This window comes from Molothrus ater, chromosome 33 (genome assembly GCF_012460135.2).
Source record: "Molothrus ater isolate BHLD 08-10-18 breed brown headed cowbird chromosome 33, BPBGC_Mater_1.1, whole genome shotgun sequence".
NCBI lineage: Eukaryota > Metazoa > Chordata > Aves > Passeriformes > Icteridae > Molothrus > Molothrus ater.
In genome coordinates, this window is record NC_071660.1 from 600,595 (window position 1) to 622,000 (window position 21,406).

The 21,406-nt window shown below is 49.3% G+C and overlaps 1 protein-coding gene and 1 long non-coding RNA gene across 3 annotated transcripts; one reads left to right on the forward strand and one right to left on the reverse strand.

The window, feature by feature from the left end:
• Positions 1 to 2,733: 2,733 nt before the first annotated feature.
• Positions 2,734 to 8,662, forward strand: LOC118700783 (flotillin-1-like). The gene is made up of 7 exons (XM_036405367.2): positions 2,734 to 2,887; positions 3,538 to 3,613; positions 3,702 to 3,792; positions 5,313 to 5,456; positions 6,528 to 6,644; positions 7,026 to 7,121; positions 7,663 to 8,662. The coding sequence occupies exons 1-7, from the start codon at positions 2,845 to 2,847 to the stop codon at positions 7,930 to 7,932; spliced, it is 837 nt and encodes a 278-aa protein (XP_036261260.1). The 5' UTR covers positions 2,734 to 2,844; the 3' UTR covers positions 7,933 to 8,662.
• Positions 8,663 to 11,011: 2,349 nt separating this feature from the next.
• LOC129047043 (uncharacterized) lies at positions 11,012 to 17,138 on the reverse strand. Of its 2 annotated transcripts, XR_008509008.1 has the most exons (3): positions 17,102 to 17,138; positions 14,762 to 15,028; positions 11,012 to 12,778 (listed from the first exon to the last, which is right to left on the reverse strand). It is a non-coding gene; the product is annotated as an uncharacterized LOC129047043 (long non-coding RNA). The 2 variants fall into 2 exon arrangements; XR_008509007.1 differs by lacking the exon at positions 17,102 to 17,138 and having other exon boundaries at positions 14,762 to 16,579.
• Positions 17,139 to 21,406: the final 4,268 nt, after the last annotated feature.

Consider the following 21,406-nt stretch of genomic DNA (forward strand, 5'->3'; position numbering starts at 1 on the left):
GCACATTTCCTTCCTCATCTTCCACTCTACCTTCTAGGAGAGGTCAATGATCTGTAAAGTTCTCATTCTCCAAAAAAAGGGGTTGAAAGGTTAAAAGCTCCTACAAGCGGCCGGCTGAACCCCCCCCTTCTTCTCCGTCCCAGCCGTGCTGCCGGCGCAGGCCCATGTTTATCCAGTTTCAAGGTTACAGTCCCAGGCAGCGGCTCTCTTTCTCTCTCTGTGTCTCTCAGGGGGGCTGCCCGATGGCTCCCGGTGTCTCTCTCTCTCTCTTCCACCCTTCCACCCCCGGGCTCAGGCCTACCTCTCCCGGCCACATGGCTTTCCCCTCCCACTGCCCAGCCAGCAGCTGGGCCGGGGCAGAGACCCGAACTCTTTCCCGCCAGAAACCCAAAGGGCCCTCCCCGGGGAGAGCTCTGCTTTTAACCCCGTGTTCTCAGAGGCGTGTCCATGTCCTAATGGCCAGGTTAAATGTCAATATTAAAGCCTGAATATCCATTGGCCAAAACCACAGCATCCCCAAAAACACATTTCCTGTCAAACCACCACACCATGAAGTGACAATGACATGATCATGAGATGACCATTACAGTGAGATGACCCTGAGCATGAGATGATGGTGATCAGGAAATGACCATGACCATGTGAAGGCCATGAGATGACTGTGACCATGAGATGATCACCACCATATGGCCCAACCACAGCTGAGAGATGACCATGATAAGATTGTGGCAAATGAGTTGAATGTGAGATGATCATAAAATGACCATGACAATGCAATGACCATGACCATGACCATGGGATGACCATTACAATGAGATGACCATGAGCATGAGATGATTGTGACCAAGAGATGACCATGAGATGATCAGAACACACCATGGCCATGTGTGATCATGGTCATGACACGACTGTGAGATGACCATTACAGTGAGATAACCATGAGAATACGGTGATGGTCATCAGGAAATGGTCATCAGGAAATGACCATCACCCTGAGATGGCCATGAGATGACTGTGACCATGACACAACCATGATCATAAGATGACCACTACAGTGAGATACAACTGTGACCATGAGATCACCGTGACCATGAGATTATAGTGACCAAGACATGACCACAATGCAACCATGGCCATGTGGCGATCAAGGCCATGAGATCACCATGACTGTCACCATAATACAACCACAACCATGAAATGATCAAGATCATGACAAGATTCCAGAGCTGACCAAGAGATAACCATGACCATGACACAACCACAGATGTAAGGTGACCATGATGTGATTGTGGCCATGAGTTGACCATGAGGTAACAATGAGATGACCATGACATGGCTGTGAGATGACCATGACATGACTGTGAGCATGTGATAACTGTGACCAAAGACCATGAAATGACCACAACACATCATGGCCATGTGGTGATCAAGGCCATGAGACAATTGTGAGATGACCACAACCATGACAGGATTATGACCATGAGATGATTGTTACAATGAGATGACCATGATCATGGAATACCCATGACTGTGACACAACCATTGCTTTGATGATGTGATTGTGACCATGAGATGACCATGAAATGACCATGAGATGATCATGACTAAATTATGGCCATGGGGTGATCAAGACCATGAGATGACCTTGACCATGCAATGACCATGACACAACCATGACCTTGAGATGACCACGCGGTGACCATGAGATGACCATTACAGTGAGATGACAGTGAGCATGAGATGATGGTGATCAGGAGATGACCAAGACCATGAGATGACCATGCAATGATCATGACACAACCGAGAGCATGAGATGTTTGAGATTAGGAGATGAACACAATATAACCACGGCTATGAAATTATTGTGGCCACAGGTGACCACAACCATGAGATAATGGTGATAAAGAGATGATTATGACCACGAGATGACCATGACCATGAGATGACCATGACCATAACCATGATATTAATTTGACAGAACTATGACTATGACTGTGACCATGACCATGAGATGATGGTAATCAGGAATGATATGAGCATTATGGTGAGTTGACTATGAGCACGAGATGATGATGATCAAGAATTGACCATGACCATCATGGTGACACCATGACTGTGATGGTGACACGACTACAACTGTGACATGACCATGAGCATGAGATATTGAGACCAAGCGATGACCATGAGATGACCATGACTATGACCATGACACAGCTATGGCCATAAGGTAATGAAGAAATGTCCATGACTGTGACCATGACAAAACAATGACTCTGAGATGACCATGGCCGTGGGGAATTGTGACCAAGAAATGACCACAACATGACCATGACCATAACATGATCCTGATCATGAGATGACCATGAGCATGAGATGATTCTGACTATGACACAATTGCGGCCGTGAGATGACCATGATACAATTATGGCCATGAGCTGACCTTGAGCTGACCATGACATGACCACGATCCGGCCAAGGTCTGGAGCTCCCCAGACGCCGTCACTGCCCTCACCCCCAGGTTCATCCTTTACTGAAATTGTTCATTGCCCATGGAAAATACGGAAATCTGAGTAGGGCGCAGCCAATGGAGCGCCGGGAAATCAGGGACGTCACAGGTTGCCAGGCAGAACAGATTTCCCTTACCCGCCCTTGGCGCGGCAGCCAATGGGAAACCGCGTGTTCGGTGACGTCACCGCGCTAATGCGGAAGTGGCGAGCGCGGGGGCTGCCGGGATCGGGGCGGCGGTCGCGGATCGCGATTGATCCCGAGTGGCTCCGATCGATCCCGACTGATCCCCATCGATCCCCATCGGCTCCCATCGATCCGCGGCCCTTCCCCGCCGCGATGTTCTTCACCTGCGGCCCCAACGAGGCCATGGTGGTGTCGGGTGAGTTCGGGGGGCCCGGGGGCTCCTGGTCACCCTCAGAATTCCTGGGAACCCCCAAATCCCCTCAGAATTTCCCGGGAACCCCCAGAATGTCCCAACACCTCCCAGGAACCCCCAGAATTCCCCCGAAAATCCTTCCAGGACCCCCGCCCGCGCCCTTCAATCTCCTGAGAATCCCCGGAATTCCCCAAAAACTCCCGGGAAGCCCCAGAATCTCTCCCCTCAAAATCTCCTGGGAACCCCCAAAACCCTCCAAGGAACCCCCAGAATTATCCCCAAAACTCCTGGGAACCCCCCGCCCCCCCCGGACCCCCAAATTCACCCTGGGACTCATTGGACCGGACCCCACCTAAGCCCCCAAACCCCTCCTGGGACCCCCCAGACCCCTCCCCGAGGGTCCCCCCCCATCCATTCTGCCCCACCCCGGGACTCCTGGGGACTCCCCCCCAAATTTTCCCCCAGATTTTCCCCCCAATTTCCCCCCTTCAAAACCCCTGAGATCCCCCCTGACCAACCCAACCCCCTCCAAGCCCCTGCTGGGACCCCCCCGAAACCCGTTCCGGGGATTCCTGAGGATGTCCCCGTGTCCCCCCGAGGTTTTGGGGTCCCCTCGGGGTTTAGGGTCCCCCCCAGCTCTCGGTGCCCCCCAGGTTTCTGCCGCAGCCCCCCGGTGATTGTGGCCGGGGGCCGGGTGTTGGTGATCCCGTGCCTGCAGCAGATCCAGCGGTGAGGAGGGGCCCGGGGGGGGGGTTTTGGGGTTCGGGGTGGGGGGGGGTTCCCCAGAGATTTGGGGTGATCTCCCCGGCCTCCCCAGGATCTCCCTGAACACGCTGACGCTGCCCGTGCGCAGTGAGAAGGTTTACACCCGCCACGGGGTGCCCATCTCCGTCACCGGCATCGCACAGGTACCCCTGGAACGACCCAAAACCACCCCGAAAATACCCCAAAAATACCCTCATGGACCCCAGAAAATCCCCCATCAGAACGGCCAAAAATCCCCCAAAATCCCCTCCTGGACTCCCAAAACAGCACAACCCCCCCCCCTCAAAAATCCCACCCCCCCCCCCCAGAAAACACTCCAGAAATCCCCCCAGAATTGCTTTCTGTGCTCCCAAAAATCCCCTCCTGGACTGCCAGAAATACCCTAAAAATCCCCCCAAAATCCCCTCCTTGGCCCCTGAAAATCCCCCCTCAGAATCCCCCAAAAGTCCCTTCCTTGACCCCCAACAACCCCCTAAAAAATCTCCCATCAAAACCCCAGAAATCCCCTCCTGGACACCCCAAAATCCCCCCTCGGAATCCCCAAAAATACACTCATGATCCCCCCAAAATCTTCCCGGGATCCCCAAAATGCCCCTCGGTACCTGCAGCCCTCCCCAGACCCCAGCAACCCCATTCAGAGCCCCCAAAAATCCACTCAGAACCCCGAAAATCTCTTTGGGAACCCTCAAAATCCCCCTCTGGGACTCCCCAAATCCCCCCAGAACCCCCAAATATCCTACGCGGGTACCCCCAAAACCCCCTCGGGACCCCCAAACCGACACTCTGAAACTCCGAAATCTCCTTAGAACCTCCCAAAAATCCTCCGGGACCCCCAGTTACCCCCCGGGACCCCCCAAAACCCCCCCCGGGGCTTCCCTGCCCGAACCAGCCGGGGTGGCATGGCCCTTTTAAGTGAGGTTGTTGTGGGGCCCACCTAAGGGCATTCTTAAAGCGGCGATGGTAGCGGGAAGCGCAAAACAAATCAGGGGAGGAAGGAGCCCTTTAAAGGGGGTTTGGAGTGGTGGGGCCCACCGGAAACACTTGCAGGGTTTAAAAAGGCTCCCAAAAAGGGCATTTAGGGGTGAGGATTCCCTTGAAAGGAGCTCGAAGTTTTGGGGATCCCCAAACCCCTGGGATTGGAGGGGGAATCCTCCTTAAAAGAGGCTTGGAGTGGTGGGGACCCAAAAATTCCTTAAGAGGAGGAAAAACCCTTTAAAAATCCTTTCAAAAAACCTTAAAAAATATTTAAACTCCCTTTAAAGCCTTTATCAAAACTGTGAATAATAAAAAAGGTTTGTAATGGGGCAGCCTTCCTAAACCCTTCTTAAAGGGGTCAAGGTCCAATCCTTAAAGTGGTTCTGGGTGGTGGGGACACCAAAATCCCACTGGAGGGTCTTGACCTCCCTTAAAAGGAGTTTTTGGTGGTGGAGACCCCTTTAAGAGGGGTAAAACCTCCCCAGAAATGGGCTGGGATTGGTGTGGACCCCTAAATCCTCTCCAAGTGGATTATACTCTACAAAGGGCGCTACCCTGGTGGTCCCCACCCTATCAATCAAACTTCAAAAGGCAATGCCACACCTACCCCTGAAAGGGGCCATGCCAATTTTGGGGGGGTCCCAGGGGTGGCTGGGGGGGTCCCCAGGTGATCCCAGCTCCCCCACAGGTGAAGATCCAGGGGCAGAACAAGGAGATGCTGGCAGCTGCCTGCCAGATGTTCCTGGGCAAATCGGAGAGCGAGATCGGCCAGATCGCCCTGGAGACGCTGGAGGGCCACCAGCGCGCCATCATGGCCCACATGACTGTGGAGGTGGGGCTGGGGGAAGCCACGCCCTCTTCGGGGAAGCCACGCCCCTCCCAGGACAGACACACCCATTTGGGATCCAACCAATGCCCCCCGTTTGGGATGGGCCGTGGCCCCTTTAAGAAATCCCAGATCTCAGAAGCCACGCCCCCATTGTGCCAACCTGGATTGACTCACCCCCTCAAGGGGAAGTTGCCATCTCCCCTTGGGCTGGGATGTGGCTCTTTAAGAGATTTCCCCCCATTTGACCCATAAGCTCCACCCCTTGAAAGCCCCCACCCCTGGAGGAGGCCATACCCCCTGTAAAGCCACACCCACAATATGTCACCCTTTTGCTAAAGCCCTGCCCACCAGCACAAGATCCTCCTTCCCTCTAAAGCCATGCCCACTCCTGCCCCACCCCTACCCTAAGCCCCGCCTCCCTTCTTGACCCTGCCCCAGTATAAGCCCCACCCTCTCTCAAAGCCACACCCACCAGACTCCACCCCATGACTCCAGCCATGCCTCTGCATCAAGTCATGTCCCTGCCTTAATCGTGACCCCACCCCTCAATTTAGATCACACCCACTTTGCTCAAGCCACATCCCACCTTAAACCTGATCTCTTTCTGCTTAAGCCACACCCGCAGAACCAAACCACGCCCCTGAGATCAAAGCCACACCCCCAGATAGCACTTTGCCTGCCTGGCACCACCCATTGTCTCAAGCCACGCCCCCTCGGTAAACCATGCCCCGCCCACCATCCCTGTGCCTTTTCTCTGCTAAGCCCCACCCCAATAAGCCTGGCCCAATTTAAACTCCACCCCCGCTAAGCCCAGGCCCACTAAGCTTCACCCCTGCCCTGCAATGTCCCACCCTATTTGAGCCCCACCCTGCTGAGCCCCACCCCTCTAAGCTCCACCCCTTTGAGCCCTGCTCTGTTGAGCCCTGCCTAATTTGAGCCCCACCCTACAAAGCCTTGCCCCTTTTAGCACTGAGCCCTGCCCAACTTAACCCCCACTCTTGGGCCCTGCCCAGCCAAGCCCCACCCCCATTTGAGCCCCGCCCTGCTAAGCCCCACCCCGGCCCCGCCCCGGAGATCTACAAGGACCGGCAGAAGTTCTCGGATCAGGTTTTCCGCGTGGCCTCCTCTGACCTGGTGAACATGGGCATCTCTGTGGTCAGCTACACCCTCAAGGACGTGCACGACGAGCAGGTGATGCACCTGGGCATGGCTGGGGACAGCTGGGGACACATGTGGGGACACCTGGCATACCTGGGGACAGCCAGGATACACCTTGGATACACCTGGGAGCAGCTGGGGAGAGCTGGGACACACCTGGGGGGGCAGCTGGAGATACCTGGGCACACCTGGGGCACACCTGGGACATAACTGAGACACTCAGGACACACCTGGGACGCACTTGGAGATGCCCAGGGACAAGATGGGGACACCTGGGATACACCTGGGCACATATGGGACAGCTGGGGGAGGCTAATACACACCTGGGATACATCTGGGGGGATGGGGTGACACAGGTGTGACACAGGTGTGACAGGGAGGTGGCACAGGTGTGACAGGTGTGTCCCCGTGCAGGATTACCTGCGCTCCCTCGGGAAGGGCCGCACGGCGCAGGTGCAGCGCGACGCCCGCGTGGGAGAGGCCGAGGCCAAACGCGACGCCGGGATCCGCGTGAGTGACACCGGGGACATCGGGGACATTGGGGACACCCCTGGAGACACACCTGGGGGCAGCTGGGTCACCTTCCTGTCAGTCACCCCCCACTATTCCCAGTGCCCTCCAGTGCTCTCCCTGTGGGTCCCAGTTCATCCCAGTGCTCCCAGTACCCCCGTTCCCCAGTGCCCTCTCAGTGCCGTTCATTTCCCATTCCAGTCTGTCCCAGTCCCTCCCAGTGTCCCCAGTACCCCATTCCCCAAACTGCCCCAGTACCCCCAGTACTCTCCCAATACCCCACTAATCCCACTCCAGCACCTCCCAGTTCTTGTCCAGCTCCTCCCAGTACCCTCAGTACCCCAGTCCCTCCCAAGTGCTCCCAGTGCCTTTCTAGTCCCATTCCAGTTCCTCCCAGTCTCTCCCAGTCTCTCCCAGTCCCCCCATTCCCCAAGTGCCCCAACACCCCCTGTACACCCCGTGCTCCCAGCACCCCATTCCCCAGTCCTTCCCAGTCCCTCCCAGTCCTTCCCAGTCCCTCCCAGTGCCGCTGTCCCCACAGGAGGCGCGGGCGCGGCAGGAGCAGGTGTCGGCGCAGCTGCTGAGCGAGGAGGCCACGGCGCGAGCCCAGCGCGACTTCCAGGTGGCCCAGGCTGAGTGTGATGGAGCCGTCAGCGCCCGCAGGGCCACGGCTGAGCTGGCCTTCCAGCTGCAGGTGAGGCCACACCTGGACAGGGAACACAGCTGGGACAGGGAGCAAACACACCTGGGACAGGTAACACCTGGGAGTGTCACAGGGCCATGGCCTATCTGGTGTTTCAGTTACAGGTAACTCACACATCTGGGGATAGGTAGCAAACACACCTGGGGGGGCTGGAATGGGGCCTGGGAGCTCACCTGGAGCACCTGGAACCTTCCAGAACACCTGGAACCTCCAAATGCTGGGGTTTTCTCCCAAATTTGGGTCTCTTGGGTCACCTGAGGACGCCCCCAGGCTGCCTGAGCTCCCCCTAGAGATACCTGGCCCCCCTGCCTGGTGTCAACACATTCCCTGTGATCCATGTTGGGAACACTCCTGGCTGCTTCTCCTTTTGGTTTGGCCTTAATTTTCCTCTGCTTCACCTTCATCCTTTAAAAAGACCCCAAACTGGGTTAAATGAAGGAAATTGATCGAATATATCTGCAGTTCCACAATTTCTCAGTTGTTTTAGAGGGAATTTAGGATTTGGGGACTCGTTCTGTGTGGAGTGCTGCTGTTGATAAGAGACAGGAATTTGATCTCACCCTTCTTGTGTTGCTGAGAACTCCTCCCCTGACCCAAACCCCAACTCCACCCTTGGGATACCCTATAAAAACTCCACAGCCCTTTTGCCCTGTCTTTGGGGGGTAAGAAATGGATTCCCAAAGGATCAGCCCTTTTCTCACTGGATTCCAAAGGATCAGCCTCATTCTCTACTGGATTCCCAGAGGATTCTGACTCTGTCACTGTTTTTTTTTTTGTTTGTACTCCTGCATTTGTATTTTTAATTTTTCCTAATAAAGAACTGTTATTTTTACTCCCATATCTTTGCCTGAGAGCCTCTTAATTTCAAACTTAATTATAATTTTTATAGTTGTTTATTCTTATTGATGATGATGATGTTGATGATAATAATAATAATAATAATAATAATAATAATAATAATAATAATAATAATAATAATTTTTTCAAAGGGAGGAAGATTGCATTTTCCATTTCAGTGGAGGCTCCTGAAATGAGGAGACACCCCCAAGGACGGGCCATGTGAAATAGTTCCTGAAATATGTAAATGAGTTTATGGATATGCATGAGGGTCTATGAATATGCAACAGGCTGATGGAATTAAAACCAGATTAATATAAGGGGTGTACCTGAAAATAATTGGGGGGTCTTGGTGGACATAACAACCTTTGCTCGATGGTCCTTGTCTCCCATGACATCAGCCTGTTGCATATTCATAGACCCTCATGCATATCCATAAACTACTTTTCATATTCCAGGAACAAAATTGGCTTCATCCGGTTTGGGGGTCCCACCCCCCTCCCAGCTCAGTTTTGGGATCCCATACCCCTCCCAGCTTAATTTGGGTGTCCCATTCCCCTCCCAGCTCAATTTTGGGGTCCCACCCCCCTCTTTTCCCCACTCTCCCTCCCCTTTCCAATCCTTCCCCCAGTCCCCTCCCCCGTGTATGGTTTTGGGGGCTCCAGGCCCCTCCTGCTCGGTTTTGGGGTCTCAACCCCGTTTTGGATTAATTTGGGGTCCCCAGCCCATCCCCAGGGTCACCTTCCCCCCCTCCCCAAATTGCGCTCCTGGCAACTGATGAGTCATCAGCGAGACACGCTCTGATTGGCTGGAAATTACCCCGCGCGGTCTGCGATTATTTACCGCAGTGAGAGGCCTTGGTCTGTGCCTGGCACCTGATGAGTCAGAGTCGGACCGGGCGCTGATTGGCTGAAAATCGCTGAGCACGGCCAGTGCTCTGAGTTTCTGCCCAGCGAGTGGATCGTCATCAGTGCTGCGCGTTCTGATTGGTCGGGATCTGTTTCGGGGTGGGAACAGGAGGAACTGGGGTTACTTGGGTTTTCTTTGGGTTTATTTAGTGATTGTTTGGGGTTTATTTGGGGTTATTTATGGATTATTTGGGGTTTATCTTCGGTTTTACTTGGTTCATTTCTATTTATTTGGGGTTATTTGGAAGTATTTGGGTTAGTTTGGGCTTATTTGGGTTTATTTGGAATTGTTTGATATTCTTTGGGTTTATCTTGGCATTTTTTTAGGTGTATATGGCATTTTTAAGGTGTAATTGAAATAATTTGGGGTTTTATGGGTTTAATTTAGGTTTTTTTTTGTTTTTTGTGGTTATTTGGATTTGTTTGGGGTTATCTGGGGGACTTTTGGGTATTGTTTGGGTTTTTTGGAGTTATTTGGGGTTTATTTCGAGTGTTTTGGGGTTATTTGGGTTATTTGGGGTCATGTGGAGTCAAAAATTCCGGGAATGTTTCTCCTGCAAAAATATGGGAATTTTTCCATAAAAATCTGAGAGTTTATCTCCAAGAAACTGGGAATGTTCCCTTAATAATCCCGGATTTTTCCCAGCCAATAGCGGCGCGCTCCGCCCCAAACCATCCAATCACCGCGGGTCTCCCCTCAGGAAGAGCGGCCTCCCCGTGCGCCGATATAACCAATCACTGCACGCCTCCCCTCAGACAAGCCCGCCTCCACACGCGCCGAACCAACCAATCACGGCAGGTATCCCCTCAGCTACTGCCGCCTCTCTCGAGCCGAACCAACCAATCACCGCGCGCCTCCCTTCGTCAAAGCCCGCCTCCCCGCCCCTCTCCTGTCAATCACCGTGCCCTCTATGAAACCAACCAATCACCGGGCGTCTCCCCTGATCCACTTCTGCCCTCCCCGCGCCGCTCCAGCCAATCAGAGCCGAACCCGAACCGGCGCCCCCTGACCCCGGGGCCGGGCATGGAGCGGGCGCCTCCTCCCCCCCCGCTGCCCCCCGGGACCCCCTCAGGGACCCCCGGGAGCCGCCCCGGGCTCGGGCGGGTCCTGCGGGAGGCGCTGGAGAGAGCGGGGGAGGCGCTGGGAGAGGACGGGGGGCTCCGGGAGCTGCTGAGGAGGCGCAGGAACAGGTGAGGGGTCCTGGAGGGGTCGTAAGGGGAATTTGGGGAGGGGTCTTGAGGACATTTGGGGGAGATTTGGGGAGGGTCTTGGGGCAACTTGAGGAGGTTTTAGCGGGGTCTGGGGGTGCTGTGGGGGCTTTGGGGGGGAATTTGGGGAGGGGTCCTCGGGGGCTGTCACGATCTGTCCTCACGGACGGGTTTCGTGATGGTTCGTGGATTTGATCTCAGGGTGCAAAAAGAACCAACACGGTACAAGGGGGTTTGCAATGATAATCGAAACAAATGCACCTTTATTGAATGACCACTGCAACATGCGATAGAGGGATTAAGGGAGAGAAAAAGATAGAGGAAGAGAGAGACAAAAGAGAGAGAGAGAGAAAGAGGGGGATAGAGCTACCAAACGTAGAGACGAAGTCCTTTGGTCCAGTCCAGTCAAGGATACGCCTGTTATGTCAGGGAGATCTCCAAGTCTCTGGCTAACTCAGAGGTTTTTATTATGATAACTCTATTGGATATTGCGAGGAGGGGGAAACAGATACAATAAGGAATAGATGTAACAGGTAGTCCATGTTCTCAGCAGTAAACGAGAGCCATTGTGTTCTTGGTCCAGCGGTCACAACCTGCAGGCAAACATCTCGCTTTGGTCAGCTTGCCTCCCCCACACACCTGCCCCGGGCTGGGGGTTTCAGTCCCAGTCCTTGGAAGGAGCAGAGGGGCCTTTTCACATGGGGGTTTCGTGTCTCAGTCCTTGATGGAGAGGCTCCTTACATCTCAGTCTGTCTGTCACGGTGGTTGTAAAACAGGTGAGGTCTTCTGTGGGAGATCACCCAGAACTCAGGAGAATCCAGCCAGGCCGAGAGGTGGGACAGCTCCCAAGGCTGTTGTTGCACAAAGGGCACGGTGCTTCCTTCTTCTTCTCATTGGGCTCAGTGTAGCACACAGCAAACAACACCTGTGCAAACAATGGCTTGGCAACGCTCTCAGGTCTCAGGCACATGACTTTCTCCTTTGGAGCCAGAGATTTAAGACAGGGGGGGTCTTCTCTTCAGTGGTCCCCAATGACGATCGTGAGGCAGATGAGGGAAAATTCGGACAGACTCTCACACAACCCCGTGACTCACGATTGTCTTGAGGGATCTTCATCAGCAGAACTCTGGAGTGTCGTTGATGGGTCTGCAGAACTCGCCGTACGTTGGTAGTATAACCTGGAAAAATAGGGACAACAGAAAGAGAGGAAAAAGAGAGAGAGAGAAGGAAAAGAAAGGATAGGAAATGGAAGTGGAAAAGGGAAACAATAAACAAGCATAATTAATATTGCTTATCATAACAATTTTCACAAATGGTTGATTAATTAAACAATATTACTTTTATAACAATTTTCAAATGGTTAAAACAAGTTACAAATAATCAAAAGCAAATGCAATAAACAAATCATAATACAAGCATTAACTTTAAAAATTATTTTCTAAAACAATTTACTAAAAATGGAAAGTAATTCCCACAAAATCATAAATGGAAATTAGGATTATTCCAACACACATATGCTTAATTCATAATTGCCTTGTGTCAAAGGCTTGGGGATGTCCACAGTGCATGGGACATCAGCCAAGTTGTGTGCATTAACTATAGACGTCAATCTTGTCAGCTGTTTCATGCTCCAATTCATAACAAATGGGACTGCTGATAAAATAAAACCAAGCAGAATTGGTATCAAAAGGATAACAATGGGATGACACAGACTGCTCAGGACACCCGTGGCAGTGGGAGACCACCTAAAAGAGTATCCCACCCCCTGTGCTCGGCATCTTTCTCCACCCTTTCCATGACACGGGGTATCTGTCTCACATTGTGATGAACAGTCACCAGGGCTTTCTGTGCGTTTTTCTCAATCTTCTCAAGGATTTCCACTAAGTCTCGATGGAGCAGCAGTTGTCTTACCAAAGTGAGATCCATCCCAATAGGAGTAGGCATCAGTTTGTGAATCAGTGTGTAGTTGGATTGCAATGGGTAGTGAGAGGTAACTGGAGCTTCAAAAGAGAAATCACATCCTGTAATCTCGGTAAAGTTACAAGCACAAACATTTGTATGATTTTTGGTATCTCCTACAACATTTTCTATGAATACCAAATCACAAGCAGTTCTGAAGCATGCACACCTGTTGCCTATATATACAAGGACTGTTTCAGAAGTCTCATTAGGATGAATTTCAAAATGACAGATATTTTGCTCTGTGTCTAAACAAATGTCTTGAGCTATGATTGCATTGCTTTCTCAGATGAACCCTTGTTGTTCTCGGACAAGACAAGATTCTAAATTAACAGTTTGCCATTTCTCACCCATTTGACGGGCCCATTCCCAATGCTCATAAGGATAGAGAACAGCTCCATCATCATCCAGCCCTAATGCAATCATAGGAAATATCAAACGCACTGAGGCATTACGTATGGTTAACACAAAAGCCATGGCTGTGTTTGTAATGGGATTGTAAGTAAAATTCACCAGGTTCCACCAGGATTGGAATTCTCTTTCAAAATCAGTGGCACTGTCCCAAATTATTTTCCAAATTTCAGTAGGAAAAGTGCCTTCTTCACCTTCTCTTATCATTGAGGCAGCAACTGACTGCATCCACAATTGTGCCTGGATACAGCTGAGAGCCAAAGAAATGTTGTTTTGTGTAGCACCGAGTGCATCATTTACCAATTTGTGGTCATTTACATTTACCTTTTCCCAATTTGGCAAAATGTTTGATAGCAGCCACTGGTGTGTTCCTAAAGCCAATGACTGCAGTGGTTGTTGTAACTTGGTCAAATCTCTAGTTGTAGCAGCCAATTTTATTCATTAATACTTCTGAATCAATACTCTTTAGAATTCCCAATCCTGTTCCCACAACAACCGGTTATGTCTCTTAGCGTCCGTCTTTTAAAAGAGTTCCGCTTTTGCAACCAGGTCATCCAACCCTCAAAGGGAGTTTGCAAAAAAGGTGAACAGGCCGGCTGAATTTCTGAGACATTACTTTGCATCAGCAATTTGACTTGTTTAAGAGACCATGCCGGATTGAACAGTATTTGTTGTTGTCCTGTTTTCCTAATTATATCTGGTCCATTTTCAAAAATTCTTGGGCTAAGCATAAGCGGTGGTTGGGCTGGAGTGGTGGTGGTGTAAATTGTAACAAGTTGGGCTATAGCATTTACTATAAACTTAAAATTTTTTGGACCAAAGACAAACCTCTTCTATGGTTTGTGCCAATGTAAAATTGTGCCAACAATCCTGTAAGCTTGGGTGCGTACAAACCTTTTCATGCTTATTTGTTTGATCTGTCAAAACACCGATTGAGGTTGTGTTACTCTGGGTAGTTCCGTTAATCATTCAGCATACCATACTAATTTTTTTCCCCACTATCCCTTGAAGCTGCCAGGTTTTTTGGTTTTCCCATTCCTGCCTAGTGTATATCTGATTTTCATGCATAATGACAGTTGATAGGTTTAAATCCCTCACATTTCCCATGGATCCGGAAAAATGAACAATAGCCTGGGACCAAGGCCATTCAGTATCAAGTTGACTAAGGGTGCTCTCAGTCCTTTCTACCCACTGGGGTGTGACTACTGTACTCAGAGTGGGCTTTGTTATAGCATTTATCTTAAATTTGTAAACCAGGCCTTTTAAACTTTATGGATTTGTCAAGTTATTTTGCCAACGGCGTGTCACATAAGTTGGTTTGGCTAAAGTAAAATTATGCCAGCAGTCAGTAGATTCATTTCTACAATCCTTTGTAATTTCATTGTTGGTTCTGGGGCCTAAAGTGTAGTTACCAACGTACTCCTGCCGGCAGCACAGAGTGAGGGGAATTTGTTTGGTACACTCCCACTTTGTCGTAGGACACAGTTCTGTTGTAGGGATGTGCAAATAGTTTTTTCCATCTGGTTCTAAAAAATTTCCGGCACCTGCAATGGAGGTGGCTTTCTCATAGAGAGATCCTTCCACTTTTCTGCACGCTACCACAATCGACTCACCAATTGTTCCAGTTAGGGTTCTAGTCCAGTCCTTCTGATCCCATCCCCACTCACTTGGGGCGATATATCTCAGAGTCATGCAGCACTATAGGCTCTAGGTTCAGGTGGCGACCCTTGGGATATGATCCTAGAACATTAGTGTGATGGATGGTAGCTTCAGACCACGACCACTCAGCAGGATTCTGTCCACGGAATTGTGGTAGGATGCAGAAAAGTATCACCAGTGTTATCATGGTTCAGATGATCCTCATGTCCCTCAGGGTTCTTCTGTAAAATAAACACAACAGAATCCTGCCACTAAGGCACAGAAAAAGTTAGAATGATGGAATTATCCAGTGTGTATTTATCCGATGCTCTCTCCCTAGAGCATCAGAGGCTACCCATGCATGTTTATTCAGAGGGGTTTTTAGCACTAGTGGTACTTCCCCTACAGTAGGGAGGTCCACCAGAACAGGTTGTCCAGGGTAATGTGCTGGAATCTTGAAATCATCTGGTCTCCCTAGAGAGGCAATTATGCTTGGAGCTATGGGGCAAAAAACAGTGATTTTGGGACACCCATTTACCCCCCCATCTGTCATTCACACTTTTCACAGCTTCCCATAACCGAACATCCCAATTTCCCTCCTCTGGTTTCAAAAGTCATTCCAAAAGACCATTGGTCCTTTCTATGATCCCGTTAGCTTGAGGGTAGTAAGGGGTGTGAAAAGTCCATTTAATTCCTTCATTTTTTGCCAAATCCTGTACAATTCTAGCAGTGAAGTGGGACCCATTATCAGATTGAATTTCCTGTGGTTTTGGGAAAATTCCAAACTATCCCTGCAATGCTTTAACAGTATTATCTCCTGTAGCTCTTTTAAAAGCATTGGCCTGGACCATCCCAGATACAATTTCTACTCCTACCAGCACAAAGTGTTTAACTCCTGACTTCTTAAAGGGTCCAATATAGTCTACCTGCCACGCGTCCCATAAGCCTTTACCCTTTCTGAAATGCAGAGGGTCATCTTCCAAAGGATGTCTCTCCAGTCTCCAGTCTGCGATTGCTCACAGGCTGATACGCATGTTTTACACCTTTCCTTGGTGACAGGCCAACGCTGGGCCAGAGCTTCCTTGTACAAATCTTTTGCACCTGTGTGCTGTCTTTTTACATGCAGCCATTCTAATAGTTGATCCCAGTCCTCTGTAATTTGTTCCTTTTCAGGGGACTTAGTCTTGCTAAATCATCAGCTTTATTGTTCCACTCTCCTGCTGGATTTCCATCTGTCTGATGAAAGGCTGCCCACCCCAACAAAGTTCCCTTGACTTGTGATGTTCAAAATTTCTTGCCACTTTTCCTTTTACCATACTGGAATTCTGTTAACTTCCCAATAATTTTGCTGCAAAAAGGAAGCCACTCAGTACATCCTTAATACACAGCATAGGAGTCCGTGTAGATGCAGACAGGAGAGGTATTCTGTACCTCATGTTGGAAAGCACTCCAAACAGCTCTCAGCTCCCCAACCTGAGCACTGCCTTCTCCCTCGGTAATGATTCGTTCACCAGAGGAAATGTGGAGGGCTGCTGCCCTGTATCTCCACACCTTCCCCTCCCGTTTAGCAGAGGCATCAGGGAACCAAGAATTTGCTGATTGTTTGGGGGAGAAACGAGGGGATATTTTAATTACAGAGGCAGGTTTGTCATGGCTGCTGCCCAAATCCTCAGTTTCTTGGATCGCTAAATTTTTTACAGCTCCTTCTGTTATTGAGAAAATGTTACAGTAATGTTCAATCTGAGCATACCAGTTTGCAACTGAGGCACTTTGGGCCACCGTGTTGGGGGCGGGGAGGGACCAGTAGTGACTGTCTTAATAACTTTGAAAGGGCCTCTCAAGGCAACTGGTTGTTGTCGTGCATTTTTTTCCACTTCTATGAGAGCTAAGCCTACCACAAACAATCCTTTTTCCCAGGTAGTGTATCTTTTCTCAGCATCTTTGAAACCACAGGAATAGAAACCAACAGGCCTTGTTGGACCCTCAGGACCCTGCTGCCAAATGTGTACTGACAGCCCTGAGGAGGCAAATCCCCATTCCAGCTGAAAGGATCTGTGGGATGGACAGGGTCCAGTGCTTGGTGAGCTGTTGCTTCAAAAAACAGCAATTGCAATGCTTCCTCCTGAGAAGGAGTCCAATCCCATTTCACCCCTTTCCTCAGCAAGTCATAAAGGGCCTGGCAATTATTGAAAGATCTGGAATGTGTTTTCTCCAGAACACTAATAATCCTAGAGCTTGCAGGAGATCTTTCCTGGATTCAGGCATTTTGATCTGATCTAAAGAGGTTAGGATATCAGGTGGAATACATGTCATACCTCCTTTCCAGCAAATTCCCAAAAACTTCACTTCCTGAGAAGACTTTTGAATTTTCTCTGGGAATCTGCAAATCAAGACTTTCTAAGTGAGAGATTATTTTTGCTGATGTTCTCCCACTACCTCTATTTCACACCCCCCCCACAAGATGTCATCAATGTATTGATAAACAGCTACAGGATCAGGTTTGGGTATTTTTTCTAATTCCTGGGCTAAAGTAGGGTGGCCAAAGTGGGGAGTGTTTGTAGCCTTGGGGAAGCCTAGTGAAAGTGTATTGCTGTCCTTCCCATGTGAAGGCAAATCGGTCCATACCTTCTGGCTGTATCATAAAAAACATGTCTTTGACATCTATAGTTGCCATGATTGAGTGAGCTTTTTCTTGAATTGATGTCATTAATTCAGCCAAATTTGGGACCGCTGCTGTAAGAGGGTCTGTGTTGGCATTAAGCCTGCAGAAGTCTACTGTCAGCCTCCACTTCTCATTGGGTTTCCAAACTGGCCACACTGGCAAGTTGAAAAGAGAATGGGTATTGACTATCACTCCTTGGTCTCACAAGTCCTGTATAACTGGTTTGATGCCCTCTTTGGCACCAGAATGTAGAGGGTATTGTTTTACATGAGTAATTTTGCTAGACAGTGAGGAGGATGCAGCTTGGAGCAGTCTAATGTTAAGACTGGCACACCAAATGACCACAGGAATCCCTCAGAATCTTCCCACTGCCTCCCAGCAATAACATCCATCCCTAATAAATTGTTTGGAATATCCCCAATTTTGACAACTAATTGATTCTCCTCTCCATGGAGCGTGAGTTTTACTAAGGCCACATTCATAGATTCTGTAGTTCCTAGGGCATTTAAAGCACATCATTGTTTCTTTGTTGGAACAATTCTACACTTCTGGGCATCCTTTTTGTTAGTGCAGAGATTTGTGCCCCAGTGTCAATCAGAAAGGTTACAAGTGCCTGTTTGAGGCCTGTGATAGCTGTGATCAATATATCTCCTGATTTATGTTTAGTGAGCATTCTCAGATCCATCCATGCTCCAGCCCTTTGCTCACCTATAAGGGATGGAGAGCCTAGTTTCTCTGGTTCTGTGTTTGCTTTGGCTCACATCCTAAATTCTGAGGGAGAGGCTGGGAGAGGGTTTCTTTTGGCTCACTGGCTGGATTCTGAGAAGGGAGGGGTGCACTGGGTTGAACTGATAAATTCGGTTTCTGATAGTGCCAATTAGTTATTATTTTCTGTAATTTATCAAGGGGCAAACCATCCATCACCTCTCTGGGGACCCCCCTTTAACTTCCAACGACCACCAACGTTGGCAGTTAGAGATCTGTTTTCCCTTCCCTAAATTTTCACCGTGAGGAGCCCTGATAAACCAAACACCGTTTGTTTTTTCTGATTTCTCCTCCAGGGTTTTTACAGGTCCATCTCATCTACTGTAATTAATCAAATCTACTGCAACCTCACTCCATGTCCAAACTTTACGGCTACTGGCAGGTGAATCAGATTGAGAAGCTGGGGGCTGTGAGGGGATGGAGTATGGAGTGAAACCAGGATCAGTAGATCCAGTTTGGTCAGTGGGGTTACCAAGGAATCTATCTAGTCTCTCTACGGGACCCAAGGCCATTATGGTTTTCTGTAAAATAATTGCTGTAGGTTTAGGAAGCCCTCAAATTAAAGGAGTCATAATTTCAGGCTTTACAGGTAATTGCACTGGTGACTGAAAACCAGGAATCAACCTTTTTCATGAATCATTTGCAGGCAGGTGGCTTTGTGGGCGCCTTCCAAAAGCTGGTCGGGGGCACTGACTATAGCTAAAGGGTCTCCCCTTTCCAAAGGATTAATTCCCCCGGCCCAGAAAGGCACACATTGTGTCAGGGACCATGTGTCACGCTTATCTCCTGTTGTTAGGAAAACTCCATGTCCCCAGTACCCACTGGCCTCCTGTTCAGTTAATTTAATTTGATCTCCACCAGTGAGGGACACTTGGAAGACATATTCTGCCTCCGATTCTTGTGGGAGGCACCCAAATTCTTTCTTCAGCTTAGTCAATTTGGTAGTGCTGAATGGTATTTGTTTAGTTGTGATATGTGGTTCAAAATCTTCATCATTAATATAATTATATTCTGTTTTAACCAAGGGTCTCAAATGAGGGCAGCAGTTTTCTCCACAGTTTTTTACTGCTTCTAGTTCCTTATGGGGATAAATCTGTTTAATGTGAGGAGTTTTCTTTTCCTCTGCCTGTGTTGAGGAATCAGCATTCAGTGAATTCTTAATGTGTTCCTCTCTAAGGGCAGCTCATAACAGATGGATCTCATTCTTTCTTCATTTAATTGTTTTTGCCAAATTTCAACTAGGTTTTGAAGGGAGTCCATTATAGCTTTTTCCTCACTTCTTCACTTTAAGAGAGTTTTTATAGCTGCTGTGAGACAAGCTCCCAAAACTGAGCAGAGAATAGTTTTATTTTTGCCCAGTTTAAATTTGTTTCATGTTGTAAAGAACATACTCTATCAATAACATTTTCAAATTAATCAAATTAAATCAGTTACTTTGTGCCCGTTCTTCTCCTCCGGGAGAAGGTTTGGCATTGTGTTTGGCTAGTAGAGCATAAAATTCAGCTTTAACTTTTGCGCTGAGGTTTTCAGTCATTTTGTGAAGGGACCAAACCCATGACAGGGAGGTGTAGACTTAAGGTACACAACCACACAGCCTCTGCTGTGTTTCCCTTGCTTCCCTGGGTGGGTGAAGAGACTTAAGTGCCTGGGAGGTTCTACTCAGTTACTTCAAGAGTCCCTTCACTTCCCAGACAGTCCAGATTCACACATACACAAAAACAGTTTCCCTTTTTGCACTAAGAGATCTTTTGTGAAATTCTGAAGGCAGAGCCCTCAATTGAGTATGGGGGTGCTTTTCACCTAGGCGTGTGCAATCTGTGGGAAATTTGAGTCACTCCCTTTCCTTTTTAGACAACCACTCACACTTTCACCCTTTCAGGGTATCGCTCGGTGCGGCTGGAGTGAAACATCCTTCCCCTGTTACAGACTACACACAACCCTGCAAACCCCTCTGTCTGTCAGAATCCTGTTCATGATGGCAATTTAATGTCACGATCCACTCGTACAAGTGGGGTTGTGATGGTTCATTAACTGATCTCAGAGTGCAAAAACAACAGAGAGGGGATTTCAGTATTAATCAAAACAAATGCACCTTTATTAAGTGCCCACAGCAGAAGCAATAGAAGGATTAGAAAGGAGATAAAGGATAGAGGAGAGAGAAAAGGACAGGGGTGGGAATAGCTACCAATGGAGAGACAAAATCCTCGTGGTCCAGCCAATAGATCCATCTTGTCACGTGGGGGAGAATCTCAAAATCTTTGGTTAACTCGGGGTCTTTTATAGTCATCCACCAGGGGAGAACAGATAAAAGACAATGGAGAATTAGTCTATTGAAAATGAGTAAGACAGTCCATGTTCCAAAACAGGACAAATCAATCTCAGCGGTGAGCGAGAGCCATTGTTTTCAGGATTGGTGTCTATGAGAAACCAGTCTTGGTCCAGCAAACACACCTGCAGGCAACACTTGGCAAACATCCCACTTCAGTCAGGCCAGTGCCCCTGTGTTAGAATTTTAAGGGTCTCAGTCTCAGTCCTTGGGAGGAGGCTTCCCTTACAGCGCTTGTGAGGCAGATGAGGGATCTTCTATGGGGGATCACCAGAGTTACCCCAGAAAGTTCATCTGGCCAAGAGGTGGGGAAATTCATGGGCCATTGTGATGAGCAGGGATCGTGAAGCAGGTGTAAGTGTACAGAGCAAGCCGCTCCCTGTCAGCCCCTGCTCGAAGCAGTTGTAACGTGGGGGCACAGCAAGCACAGCTGCAAACAATCACTTGGCGAGCATCCACCCCAACCAGGCCAGAACTCCAGCCAGGGTCTTCAGGGTCTTCCTCTCTGTCCTTGTGACGGTGTGAGGCAAATAGGGAAACTTTGGACCGTCTCTTACAACAGTTTACTTTATCTCTTCCTCAACAATCCCCCCTCTGGGAGATATCTTCTGTTATTGGCCCTTGAGTGTCACTGCATGACTGATGAAAAAAATCCTTCATCCCATTGTGAGATGCTCCGGCCAGAGGGAGGAGCCAAGCATTCCTACCTGGATATAAATTGACATTTGGAAGAAGAGAGACAGCCATTTCCCACTGGATTCCCAGAGGAGCAGCTTTCTTTCCACTGCATTCCCAGGAAGTCCAGGCCCATCTACGCCACCACTGACCTTTGAGAGGAAAACTCCACCTTCTACAGGATCACTGCTT

Bases quoted from the DNA above. Each gene is read 5' to 3' on its own strand.
- LOC118700783 (XM_036405367.2), top strand. From the start codon at position 2,845: ATGTTCTTCACCTGCGGCCCCAACGAGGCCATGGTGGTGTCGG. The intron at 6,645-7,025 runs GTGATGCACCTG...GTCCCCGTGCAG, and splicing joins AGGACGTGCACGACGAGCAG to GATTACCTGCGCTCCCTCGG. The intron at 7,122-7,662 runs GTGAGTGACACC...CTGTCCCCACAG, and splicing joins AACGCGACGCCGGGATCCGC to GAGGCGCGGGCGCGGCAGGA.